The sequence below is a fragment of the Cherax quadricarinatus genome, chromosome 43 (assembly GCF_038502225.1).
Source record: "Cherax quadricarinatus isolate ZL_2023a chromosome 43, ASM3850222v1, whole genome shotgun sequence".
NCBI lineage: Eukaryota > Metazoa > Arthropoda > Malacostraca > Decapoda > Parastacidae > Cherax > Cherax quadricarinatus.
In genome coordinates this window covers 3,489,089-3,503,637 of record NC_091334.1, presented here as the reverse complement: position 1 = coordinate 3,503,637, position 14,549 = coordinate 3,489,089, and the positions used below count along the sequence as shown (strand labels likewise).

General features: G+C 41.3%; 1 protein-coding gene across 1 annotated transcript in view; it reads left to right on the top strand.

The window, feature by feature from the left end:
• The window catches only part of LOC128694353 (uncharacterized), a 276,301-nt gene extending 264,554 nt beyond the window's left edge, over positions 1–11,747 (top strand). Inside the window, exon 7 of the mRNA XM_070093513.1 lies at positions 6,856–11,747. Coding sequence (XP_069949614.1) covers positions 6,856–6,926 — 71 coding nt within the window. The 3' untranslated portion in view covers positions 6,927–11,747. The remainder of the gene's footprint in view (positions 1–6,855) is intronic.
• Positions 11,748–14,549: the final 2,802 nt, after the last annotated feature.

Below are 14,549 nucleotides of genomic sequence, written 5' to 3'. Positions count from 1 at the left end.
TATGTTGTATGAGTTATTAACCAGTGATCACCTGCTGAGTGTCTGCCAGGAGCAGTGTTACTGTTTATGTTGTGGAAGTTATTAACCAGTGATCACCTGCTGAGTGTCTGCCAGGAGCAGCGTTACTGTTCATGTTGTGGGAGTTATTAACCAATGATCACCTGCTGAGTGTCTGCCAGGAGCAGCGTTACTGTTTATGTTGTGGAAGTTATTAACCAGTGATCACCTGCTGAGTGTCTGCCAGGAGCAGTGTTACTGTTTATGTTGTGGGAGTTATTAACCAGTGATCACATGCTGACTGTCTGCCAGGGGCAGCGTTACTGTTCATGTTGTGGGAGTTATTAACCAATGATCACCTGCTGAGTGTCTGCCAGGAGGAGCGTTACTGTTTATGCTGTGGAAGTTATTAACCAGTGATCACCTGCTGAGTGTCTGCCAGGAGCAGTGTTCATGTTTATGTTGTGGGAGTTATTAACCAGTGATCACCTGCTGAGTGTCTGCCAGGGGCAGTGTTCATGTTTATGTTGTGGGAGTTATTAACCAGTGATCACCTGTGGAGTGTCTTCCAGGAGCAGTGTTACATTCCATAGTGAACACTGCACTGCATTCCATAGTGAACACTACACTACATTCCATAGTGAACACTACACCACATTCCATAGTGAACACTACATCTTAATGAACATTACACTAAATTCCATAGTGAACACTGCACTACATTCCATAGTGAACACTACACCACATTCCATAGTGAACACTACACTACATTCCATAGTGAACACTGCACTACATTCCATAGTGAACACTACACCACATTCCATAGTGAACACTACACTACATTCCATAGTGAACACTGCACTACATTCCATAGTGAACACTACACTACATTCCATAGTGAACACTGCACTACATTCCATAGTGAACACTGCACTACATTCCATAGTGAACACTACACTACATTCCATAGTGAACACTGCACTACACTCCATAGTGAACACTACACTACATTCCATAGTGAACACTACACTACATTCCATAGTGAACACTACACTACACTCCATAGTGAACACAACACTACATTCCATAGTGAACACTACACTACATTCCACAGTGAACACTGCACTACATTCCGTAGTGAACACTGCACTACATTCCATATTGAACACTGCACTAAATTCCATAGTGAACACTACACTACATCTTAGTGAACACTACACTACATTCCATAGTGAACACTACACTACATTCCATAGTGAACACTAGACTAAATCCCATAGTGAACACTAGACTACATTCCATAGTGAACACTACATTCCATAGTGAACACTGGACTACATTCCATAGTGAACACTGGACTACATTCCATAGTGAACACTACATTCCATAGTGAACACTGCACTACATTCCATAGTGAACACTGGACTACATTCCATAGTGAACACTACATTCCATAGTGAACACTGCACTACATTCCATAGTGAACACTGGACTACATTCCATAGTGAACACTGCACTACATTCCATAGTGAACACTGCACTACATTCCATAGTGAACACTGCACTACATTCCATAGTGAACACTGGACTACATTCCATAGTGAACACTGCACTACATTCCATAGTGACCACTGCACTACATTCCATAGTGACCACTGCACTACATTCCATAGTGACCACTGCACTACATTCCATAGTGAACACTGCACTACATTCCATAGTGAACACTGGACTGCATTCCATAGTGAACACTACACTACATTCCATAGTGAACACTACACTACATTCCATAGTGAACACTGCACTACATTCCATAGTGAACACTACACTACATTCCATAGTGAACACTGCACTACATTCCATAGTGAACACTGGACTACATTCCATAGTGAACACTACACTACATTCCATAGTGAACACTACACTACATTCCATAGTGAACACTACACTACATTCCATAGTGAACACTACACTACATTCCATAGTGAACACTACACTACATTCCATAGTGAACACTACACTACATTCCATAGTGAACACTACACTACATTCCATAGTGAACACTACACTACATTCCATAGTGAACACTGCACTACATTCCACAGTGAACACTGCACTACATTCCATAGTGAACACTACACTACATTCCATAGTGAACACTACACTACATTCCATAGTGAACACTACACTACATTCCATAGTGAACACTACACTACATTCCATAGTGAACACTACACTACATTCCATAGTGAACACTACACTACATTCCATAGTGAACACTACACTACATTCCATAGTGAACACTACACTACATTCCATAGTGAACACTACACTACATTCCATAGTGAACACTACACTACATTCCATAGTGAACACTACACTACATTCCATAGTGAACACTACACTACATTCCATAGTGAACACTGCACTACATTCCATAGTGAACACTACACTACATTCCATAGTGAACACTACACTACATTCCATAGTGAACACTACACTACATTCCATAGTGAACACTACACTACATTCCATAGTGAACACTACACTACATTCCATAGTGAACACTACACTACATTCCATAGTGAACACTGCACTACATTCCACAGTGAACACTACACTACATTCCATAGTGAACACTACACTACACTCCATAGTGAACACTGCACTACATTCCATAGTGAACACTGCACTACATTCCATAGTGAACACTGCACTACATTCCATAGTGAACACTGCACTACACTCCATAGTGAACACTGCACTACATTCCATAGTGAACACTACACTACATTCCATAGTGAACACTACACTACATTCCATAGTGAACACTGCACTACATTCCATAGTGAACACTACACTACATTCCATAGTGAACACTACACTACATTCCATAGTGAACACTACACTACATTCCATAGTGAACACTACACTACATTCCATAGTGAACACTACACTACATTCCATAGTGAACACTGCACTACATTCCATAGTGAACACTACACTACATTCCATAGTGAACACTACACTACATTCCATAGTGAACACTACACTACATCTTAGTGAACACTGCGCTACATTCCATAGTGAACACTACACTACATTCCATAGTGAACACTACACTACATTCCATAGTGAACACTACACTACATTCCATAGTGAACACTACACTACATTCCATAGTGAACACTACACTACATTCCATAGTGAACACTGCACTACATTCCATAGTGAACACTGCACTACATTCCATAGTGAACACTACACCTCATTCCATAGTGAACACTGCACTACATTCCATAGTGAACACTACACTACATTCCATAGTGAACACTGCACTACATTCCATAGTGAACACTACACTACATTCCATAGTGAACACTACACTACATTCCATAGTGAACACTACACCTCATTCCATAGTGAACACTGCACTACATTCCATAGTGAACACTACACCTCATTCCATAGTGAACACTGCACTACATTCCATAGTGAACACTACACCTCATTCCATAGTGAACACTGCACTACATTCCATAGTGAACACTACACTATATTCCATAGTGAACACTACACTACATCTCAGTGAACACTGCACTACATTCCATAGTTAACACTACACTACATTCCATAGTTAACACTACACTACATTCCATAGTGAACACTACACTACATTCCATAGTGGACACTACACTACATTCCATAGTGAACACTACACTACATTCCATAGTGAACACTACACTACATTCCATAGTGAACACTACACTACATTCCATAGTGAACACTGCACTACATTCCATAGTGAACACTACACTACATTCCATAGTGAACACTGCACTACATTCCATAGTGAACACTGGACTACATTCCATAGTGAACACTACACTACATTCCATAGTGAACACTGCACTACATTCCATAGTGAACACTACACTACATTCCATAGTGAACACTACACTACATTCCATAGTGAACACTACACTACATTCCATAGTGAACACTACACTACATTCCATAGTGAACACTGCACTACATTCCATAGTTAACACTGCACTACATTCCATAGTTAACACTACACTACATTCCATAGTGAACACTACACTACATTCCATAGTGAACACTACACTACATTCCATAGTGAACACTACACTACATTCCATAGTGAACACTACACTACATTCCATAGTTAACACTACACTACATTCCATAGTGACCACTGCACTACATTCCATAGTTAACACTACACTACATTCCATAGTTAACACTACACTACATTCCATAGTGAACACTACACTACATTCCATAGTGAACACTACACTACATTCCATAGTGAACACTACACTACATTCCATAGTGAACACTACACTACATTCCATAGTGAACACTACACTACATTCCATAGTGAACACTACACTACATTCCATAGTGAACACTACACTACATTCCATAGTGAACACTACACTACATTCCATAGTTAACACTACACTACATTCCATAGTGACCACTGCACTACATTCCATAGTTAACACTGCACTACATTCCATAGTTAACACTACACTACATTCCATAGTGAACACTACACTACATTCCATAGTGAACACTACACTACATTCCATAGTGAACACTACACTACATTCCATAGTGAACACTACACTACATTCCATAGTGAACACTACACTACATTCCATAGTGAACACTACACTACATTCCATAGTGAACACTACACTACATTCCATAGTGAACACTACACTACATTCCATAGTTAACACTACACTACATTCCATAGTGAACACTACACTACATTCCATAGTGAACACTACACTACATTCCATAGTGAACACTGCACTACATCTTAGTGAACAGTGCACTATTTTCCATAGTGAACACTGCACTACATTCCATAGTGAACACTACACTACATTCCATAGTGAACACTACACTACATTCCATAGTGAACACTACACTACATTCCATAGTGAACACTACACTACATTCCATAGTGAACACTACACTACATTCCATAGTGAACACTACACTACATTCCATAGTTAACACTACACTACATTCCATAGTGACCACTGCACTACATTCCATAGTTAACACTGCACTACATTCCATAGTTAACACTACACTACATTCCATAGTGAACACTACACTACATTCCATAGTGAACACTACACTACATTCCATAGTGAACACTACACTACATTCCATAGTGAACACTACACTACATTCCATAGTGAACACTACACTACATTCCATAGTGAACACTACACTACATTCCATAGTGAACACTACACTACATTCCATAGTGAACACTACACTACATTCCATAGTTAACACTACACTACATTCCATAGTGAACACTACACTACATTCCATAGTGAACACTACACTACATTCCATAGTGAACACTGCACTACATCTTAGTGAACAGTGCACTATTTTCCATAGTGAACACTGCACTACATTCCATAGTGAACACTACACTACATTCCATAGTGAACACTACACTACATCTTAATGAACACTGCACTATATTCCATAGTGAACACTACACTACATTCCTTAGTGAACACTGCACTACATTCCTTAGTGAACACTACACTTTATTCCTTATTGAACACTGCACTACATTCCTTAGTGAACACTTCACTACATTCCTTAGTGATCATTGAACTACATTCCTTATTGAACATTGTTCAGCAGGTTGACTGCTTCGTGCTATGCTGACGGAGGATCGAGCCTTCACTTGCTCTGTGACGCACACGGGTTAATTATCAATTACATTCACTGGGAAGTGCTAAACCCATGAGGATCATCCAACGCATGGGTATTTGGGGGGTGGAGGGTAATCGTTTGCTCCTAGGAAGAGAAGAGTAGCTCTATTTCCTTGTATCGAGAGCCCTTCACTACCATAAATAGGCTCCTCTTCCTTGATGAGACAGATTTTTATACTTAACATTAGTAAAATCATCAGTAATGAAACACAGACACAACTCAGATGAGCCTCAGGGATGTTAGAAAGTATTTCTTCAGTCTCAGAGTTGTCAGGAAGTGAAAAAACTTGAGAGTGATTTAGTGGAGGTAGGATCCATACATAGCTTTAAGTAGAGGCATGATAAATCTCATGGAGCAGAGAGAGAGTGGACACTTACACTCGCTCACTCATTTGACCATAAACAGAAATATTAATCTCAGTCTTAAAATAATGAATCCTGTGATACTCCAATACTGAAACTATATACTGTGCCAAAACAAAAGCATTCACATTGCTAAACTCACAAACTAGTATTTAGTCACTTAGCCATAATACCAACTTACCTCATAATTTGTAATATTTTACAATTAAGAATAAAACTAAGTATGCCCGAAATGCCTAGCCATGCTAAGCGTTCTAGTGGTACACTCTGTAATCACAATTTTACTACATGTAAACCACACAATAACCAAATTTCTGTAAACTCAGCATTGTAATCCTTATAGAGAATAAACTTTGAATTGAATTGAATTGAATAGTAGCGACCAGTGAAGAGGCGGGGGCCAGGGACTGAGTCTCGACTCCTGAAAGCACAAACAGGTGAATACATTCACATACTGCGTATGTGTTTATATTTCCAGTACATTCACTCACTAACTCTCACTCTACCTACCTACCTTTAATTAATCTTCCTCCCTCTCGTCCTTGTAAACTCCACCACTGGAATTGTCCCGTAATTAAGTCAATTAACCATAGCTCCAAAACTGATTCATTAACGTTTTCAAGTTTTCCTCCTGAGAACATCACAATAGGATGGTGAGCAGCGCTGATTGCCTCCTGGGATAAATAAATTATATTTCCTTATCTCTCCTCAGCCAGCGAATGGAAGGCCAGTGCATCTCTGCTGCCCCTTGTAGCAGTCCTGCTGCTGCTGCTGCTGCTGTAGGTGGCAGTTCTGCTGTTGCTGCTGTACGTGGTAGTCCTGCTGCTGCTGCTGCTGCTGCTGCTGCTGCTGCTGCTCTTGTAGGTTTCAGCCCTGCCGCTGCTGTAGGTGGCAGTTCCACTATGCTCAGGTGTGGCAGCAGTGATGCTGTTGTCTCATTACCTGTGCAGTCCCCTCACTCTGTGGTAGCTGGCACTGATATCCTCCTTAAATGCGGTAGCTGGCACTGATGTTCTCAAACTGCGGTAGCTGGCACTGATGTTCTCAAACTGCGGTAGCTGGCACTAATGTTCTCAAACTGCGGTACCTGGCATTAATGTTCTCAAACTGCGGAACCTGGCACTGATGTTCTCATACTACGGTACCTGGCAATATCATTAAACTAGGGGTAGCCGGCACTAATATCCTCCTTAAATGCAGTACCTGGCACTGATGTTCTCAAACTGCGGTACCTGGCACTGATATTAAACTAGGGGTAACCGGCACTAATATCCTCCTTAAATGCGGTAGCTGGCACTGATATTCTCAAACTGCAGTACCTGGCACTGATATTAAAGTAGGGGTTGCTGGCACTGATATCCTCCTTAAATGCTGTATCTGGCACTGATATTCTCAAACTACAGTACCTGGCACTGATATCATCAAACTAGGGGTAGATGGCACTGATATCATTAAACTAGGGTAGCTAGCATTGATATCCTCGTAAACTTGGGTAGCTGGCACTGATATCCTCAGACTACGGTAGCTGGTACTGATCTCAAAGTGCCATATATAACAAGCGGTGCCATCTTACTGCTCTATGCTACAACGCTACAACAATGCTACCATTCTATGTGTCGTTGTATGTGCTACATAATTCGTGGTAGGGGAACATACAGCAGAAGTAGATTCACTGCAAGGGAGGGCGCTCCAGTTCCTTGGATAAAGAGTCCCTCACCGACTTCAAAACACCTCCGATGAGGGGGTATGTATAGTACACTTTATACTATTTAGGTGAGCGCTAAACCTGTATGTGGTCGTACAGTACGTGGTGGAGTGGGAACACAATGCGCATCTAGCATAGGCCTACTGGCCCATGCTAGGCTCACACTTGTGTACCCGTCCAGCTTGTATTGAAAACAAAGCACTACACGACTCACGAAATCGTAATGACACGATTGCAAACAAACCATACCACGGGTGGGGATAGAACCCGCGATCAGAGAGTCTCAAAACTCCAGACCGTCGCGTTAGTCACTGGACCAGTGGCTAACGTCTGGGTATCTTTATTGTAGACGTTTCGCCATCCATTGGCTTTATCAATACGAATTCAAGGACATAATTGGAGGACAGTAGAAATATTTACAAAAGGTGAGGTAATCAGTCCCTCAGTCTTGGAGTTGGTGATGACTACAGTAGTCGTGAAGAGTCTGATGCATTTATCATTGTATTTGTTTTGATAAAGTCACTGGATGGCGAAACGTCTACAATAAGATTCCCAAATGTTGCACATGTGTCTTCATCTTGTCGGTACTGGGCTATTGAACATCCCCCAGTGAAAAGCAGGGGTGTCACTAGCACGTTAAGAGACAACACAATAAGTGTCCGGGGCCCAAGATTGTTCAACTGCCTCCCAGCATACATAAGAGGGATTACCAATAGACCCCTGGCTGTCTTCAAGAAGGCACTGGACAAGCACCTAAAGTCACTACCCGATCATCCGGGCTGCTGTTCGTACGTCAGTTTGCGTGCTGCCAACAGCAACAGGCCCTGATCCACCATGAGGCCTGGCCACAGACCGGGCCGTGCGGGCGTTGACCCCCCGAAACCCTCTCCAGGTATACTCCAGGTATACTGTACACCATACATGTACAAGACGAAGTCCTTGCCACAGTGACGCTCCCTGAGAGTTTGTTCGACTCATTTACAACTCTGTTGTCAAACCAATACTTCCCTATGTTCTTTCAAAATCTAAATTTCTTGAACTTGAATCAATTGCTCCTAGTCTTGTCTTGGTAAAATATTTTAACACGATATGTATACCTCATTCAGTCCTGTTTTCCATTTGTACACTTCATTCATATTTCTCCTAATTTTACGACTTTCCAAATGTGCAAGTTCAGTGCCTTAGTCTGTTTTCGTAGCAAAGGTTTTACATACATGGAATCTCCGTCGTCATGATTCTCTGTATATCTTCGAGTGCATTTGTGTACATCCTGTAATATGGAGACCACAAATGAGCAATATATTCTAAATGAGATTTAACCATGAGACCCCTGGCTGTCTTCCAGGCGCTGGACAGGCACCTTGAAGACAGCCAGGGGTCAGTACCTGATCAGCCGTGCTGTGGTTCGTACAGCGGTTTACGTGCGGCCAGCAGTAACAGCCTGTTTGATCAGACCCTGATTCACTGCGAGGCCTAGTCATGGACCAGACCCCGGGGGCGCTGACCCCTGAAACTCTCTCCAGATATTTAGGCTTCTTGATATGAAGCCAAGAATTCTATTAACTTTATTACAAACACTCAAACACTCTTGTCTTGGCTTCAAACTTCTGTTAATCAGAACTCCTAGATTTTTCTCGCATTCCCTTTGACTAAGATGTACATTTTTAGCTTATACGTGAATTAGTGCAACGTTTAGGTATCTTTATTGTGGAGGAAACGTTTTGTAAGCCAGTGGCTTCATCAGTCCAATACAGAGAAGAATGGAGGACAAGGAGTAGTTTGAGGTAATCAGTCCCTCAGCCTGGAGATGTGTTCATTCCATTATTCTTGATAAAAGTAAAGCATGTGTCCGGAGAAGAAGTTTATATACTGCAGACAGGTGAGGTGAAGCAGTTGTAGGCGGAATCACCAGTGGAAAAATCCACTAGTGGAAAAAGGTCGGTAAGGCAAGTGAAGAATTCCCTGTATCAAGATCCCAAGATGTTGCTCTGCTTGACAGATATTGTAAAAATGATTTAGAAAACCGACAAGTTGACGAGTGAAACAATTATATATTTAGGTATCTTTGTGTAACACAAATACTGCATAAATGTCTCATTCGTCAACTTGTCGGTTTAATAAGTTATTTAAACAACAGCTTGTAAGTGCCATAGTTATTTCTTTTTCCCAGGATGAAAAACCTTACACTTGTCCTCAACAAACTGCATCTGACACTTTTCAGACCACACCGTCAACCTATCCAGGTCATCCTGTAGCCCTTTAGCATCCATATCAGACATTATCCGACAGCTTATTTTAGTGTTACCGGCAAACTTTATATCACTTTTCGTTCCCTCATCAATATTGTTTATACAGATTATGAACAACAAGGGTCCCAGCACTGTCACCTGTGGCACACCACTAGTAACAGGTCCCCAATCTGATTTCTCCTCGTTAATTAGTCACCATGCCTCGACCCCAGGAGATATTTTCTCCTGTTCTATATGCCTCTACATTCTTAGTCACCTATGTGGTACTTTATCTAAAGTCTTACTGAGGTCCAGATACACCTCTGTCGCTTCGAATCCACTTCCTAATGCAGAGTTTATGCTGTTAAGTTTCATTTCTAGGACCCTCTTCCCTCCAAGACTGGATTTATTCAAGTGGGGAGCACCACTGCCTCCTGGGCACCTACTGGCTCATTTTAACTTAGTGGCTTGTCATACCTTAGTGGCTCATCATACTTTAGGGTTGCATTATATAGTAGTGGTTCATCATACCATTGTCTCCCATACCATCGTCCACACACATTCAAGTAGCTTAGTAATTATTTGATTCAAACGTCATAGGATTTACATTGTTTTTAATTAAACATTTTAGATTACTTCTTTGTGGAACTCCCTAATGTGTGAGAGCCCCCCTGACCAATTATCCCTGTTGCCCTCTCTTTAAATCCGGTCCTACCTTCTTCAAACTAAGCTCTCATAGGCGTGTATTGCACACAAAGAAGTGAAAACGTCAGAAATAACGTTTTCACTTCCAATACTACCTTACCTTACGACTGTCATGGCATACTAACACCAAATATCTTTGTCCTGTTATCAGAATGGGTAGTCGTCATTTCTGATATCTTCACTTATTGATGCCTGCACTCTGGGTGTCCTGAAAGCGTTACCAGTAATGCAAAGTATGAATTCTTTGCTGAAACTGGATTCTAGCATCAACTGTGGCTTCTTTCTGTCTCCCATCTGCTCACCCTCCATACTTTACTACCCCAGCGTCAGCAAGTCTGTTTCATTCATCCCTCAATGACCCCATCTATTTTTAGAATTATTTTAATATAATTGAAATAAATAAAGAATCGCTTGGGTATGACCCAGCACTTAAATAAATTCTTGCCTACTGAAATATTACGGAAGTAAATAACTCAACATATAATACGCTGAAGGACTTAATTATTAACTACTGCAAGCGCTGTTGTACCTGACACTGTATACTGGAAGCTCTGAAGAGCTTGACCACCAAACCTGAAATTTATACGTAAATATTAACAGAAATTAATACCTAAATATTACCAAGGCTTCAAATAAGTCACTGAACATTTCCAGGCCTTAATGTTATTTAAATATTGCCTGATGTACGGTCTTCAATAAAATTAGGAAGACACACACACACACCCACACACACACACATATATATATATATATATATATATATATATATATATATATATATATATACATATATATACATATGAGATTGTAAGTTTTTATTTAATTGGTTTTAGGGAACAATTTTGATAGGTGTGTCTTGTTTATTTTCTAAAATTCAGTGATTGTACAGAGTTATTTTTAAAGCTAAGAATGTCTTTATCAGCTATGTACTGAAAGTTTAGAGTATATTTAATCTGTGTATTTAATGCTTAGCGTATCTTTAAAATGGAGATTAATAAAGTATAGTTTGTATAGTTTTTTCTTTCTATAATATCCTCTTCACCATACAGTCATTACTGTTTTTTTTTTCTTCTTTTTTTACCCTATCTGCCCTGACTATACCCTGACTATACCCTGAATATACCCAGTGGCCTGGTGGCTAAAGCTCCCGCTTCACGCACGGAGGGTCCGGGTTCGATTCCCGGCGGGTGGAAACATTTCGACACGTTTCCTTACACCTGTTGTCCTGTTCACCTAGCAGCAAATAGGTACCTGGGTGTTAGTCGACTGGTGTGGGTCGCATCCTGGGGGACAAGATTAAGGACCCCAATGGAAATAAGTTAGACAGTCCTCGATGACGCACTGACTTTCTTGGGTTATCCTGAGTGGCTAACCCTCCGGGGTTAAAAATCCGAACGAAATCTTATCTTATCTTAACTATTCACTCTACCCATCAACATTCACTATCCTCATTTACTCCCTCTGACTTTTTGACAGCAACGGATTTATTACGCATTATAATAATAAAAAAGAAGCGCTAAACCCACTAGGTTCATACAGCACTGCAGGGTAGGGAGTGATGCAGGATATGACTCACGAAATCGTAATGACACGTAGTATGGTTTGTTTGCAATCGAGTCATTACGATTTCGTGAGTCATGTTAACGGCTTTGAGGGGACTTGAGCTAGAGTTCGTCACGGCCATGCTAGCTGGAGATTCGTCTGTAAAAACTTGCATTTGTGGTCACAGTGGTGCCTGTGCTAACCTTCCTATGGTGTAGAAGTATACCTAGTTGGATGAATCTTATTGTGGCTAGCTGGTCCAGTGGCTAACGCGACGGTCTGGAGTTTTGAGACTCTCTGACCGCGGGTTAAAATCCCGCCCGTGGTATGGTTTGATGCGGGATCTAAGGATAAGTAAGGGTGGAGATGACAACAAAGTTAAGAGGGGTTGTGAGAAGTGCTAAAGGAAGGATTATCAAAGTTTGTGTGATGAATCAAAGAGGGAGTCTGTGTCAAAGGTGGGTCCGTCAGCGAGGGGGAGAAAATAAAGTATGGGGGGGTTAGAGCAGTGACGATGTCAGAGGAAAATTCTGTGTGCTCGTTGATAGACGGGACAGTCCAATAGAATATGGGAAATTGAAATTGGAACCAGACAGTTCTCACAAAGAGGAACAGGATGCCTCTCCATGAGATACCCATGAGTTAGACGAGTTTGTCTGATGTAAGATGTGAAGACGAGAGAGTGTCTCCCAATCTTGATATCGATGACAAGAAGAAGGCCGGAAACCCAAACTTGGTTGGATAAAATGTAGTTTGTTATGAGTCATATCAGACCAACATTGTTGCCAACGGTTACGAAGATGAGTAAAGATTACAGAAAAATAGTCAGAGAATGGAATACCTCTATAATAAACTGGTAGGTCATGTACTGCAGATCGCACAGCAGAGTCTGCCTGCTCATTGCCCTGAACATCAACATGACCAGGGACCCAACAGAAAACGATTTCATTATTTTTGCTAGTAATGCTGCACAACCAAACTTGTATACGAAGAACTAGAGGATGAGGTAAATCAAATTTTTTAATGGCTTGTAAAGCATTAAAGAAGTCTGAAGTAGGCAGTGATGCAATACGGATAATTACAATGAGAAGGGCATACAATTCAGCTGTAAAAATACTGACTCTGTTGGCCTGGTGGTTAATGCTCTCGCTTCACACAGCGAGGGCCTGGGTTCGATTCCCAGCCAGAGTAATAACATTGGGCGTGTTTCTTTCCACCTGTTGTCTATGTTCCTCATCAGTAAAATGGGTACCTGGATGTTAGTCGACTGGTGTGGGTCGCATCCTGGGACACTGACCTAATTTGCCCGAAATGTTCAGCATAACAAGGGGCTTTCTATATAGTAGTAGTATGTTATTGATGTCAGCTAGACCTGTATACCATGTACATGTACTTGTAGTAAATAAAGATATTATTAATAAATGACCTAGCGCTATGCTGTCCTGAAACACTGCTACAAACCCAATACCATTAGTTGAAAAAATCTTTAGATTACTAATTGAAATAAGTAGAGTATACAGTACAACACAATTAAGTCGTATCTAAAGCCACCGAAGTCAGCTAAAGTCAGTTCCTGATCAGCCGGGCTGTGGCTCGTACGTTGGTTTGCTTGCAGCCAGCAGCAACAGCCTGGTTGATCAGGCTCTGATCCACCAGGAGGCCTGGTCACAGACCGGGCCGCGGGGGCGTTGACCCCCGGAACTCTCTCCAGGTAAACTCTCTCCAGGTAAACCGAATGGGTTATCAAACATAATTACAAGAGCTAATGAGAAATGGATAATTTAAGAAATCAAATCTTGAAACATTGCTATGAAACAAGGTCTAAAGCAGTTGATGCATTATCTGTATACTGAACCGAAGAGAAAAAACAGCAAATACGCATCACAGAATATTTGAGGACCCCAGTAACAACTGCGTTGCCTTCAGTCCACCATCCAGGCCATCCACTTTGACCCACTGGGCCACCTTATTATTATAATCAAAAAGAAGCACTAAGCCACATGGGCTATACAGCGCTGCAGGGTAGGGAAGGAAGCGAGGGTATTGGGCGGCAGAAGGGAGGAGGGATGATCAGTAAGTCACAGAAAACAGCGGGACAGGGGATAGTACGGGGGTAGAGGGTAGCAAGAGACTGAAGTAGAAAAGGCTGAAGGTATCAGAGTTTGTGAAGTCAGTCAGTTGTTGTCAAAAAGTCAATGAGAGAGTCTGGATGAAAGGTGGGTCCAT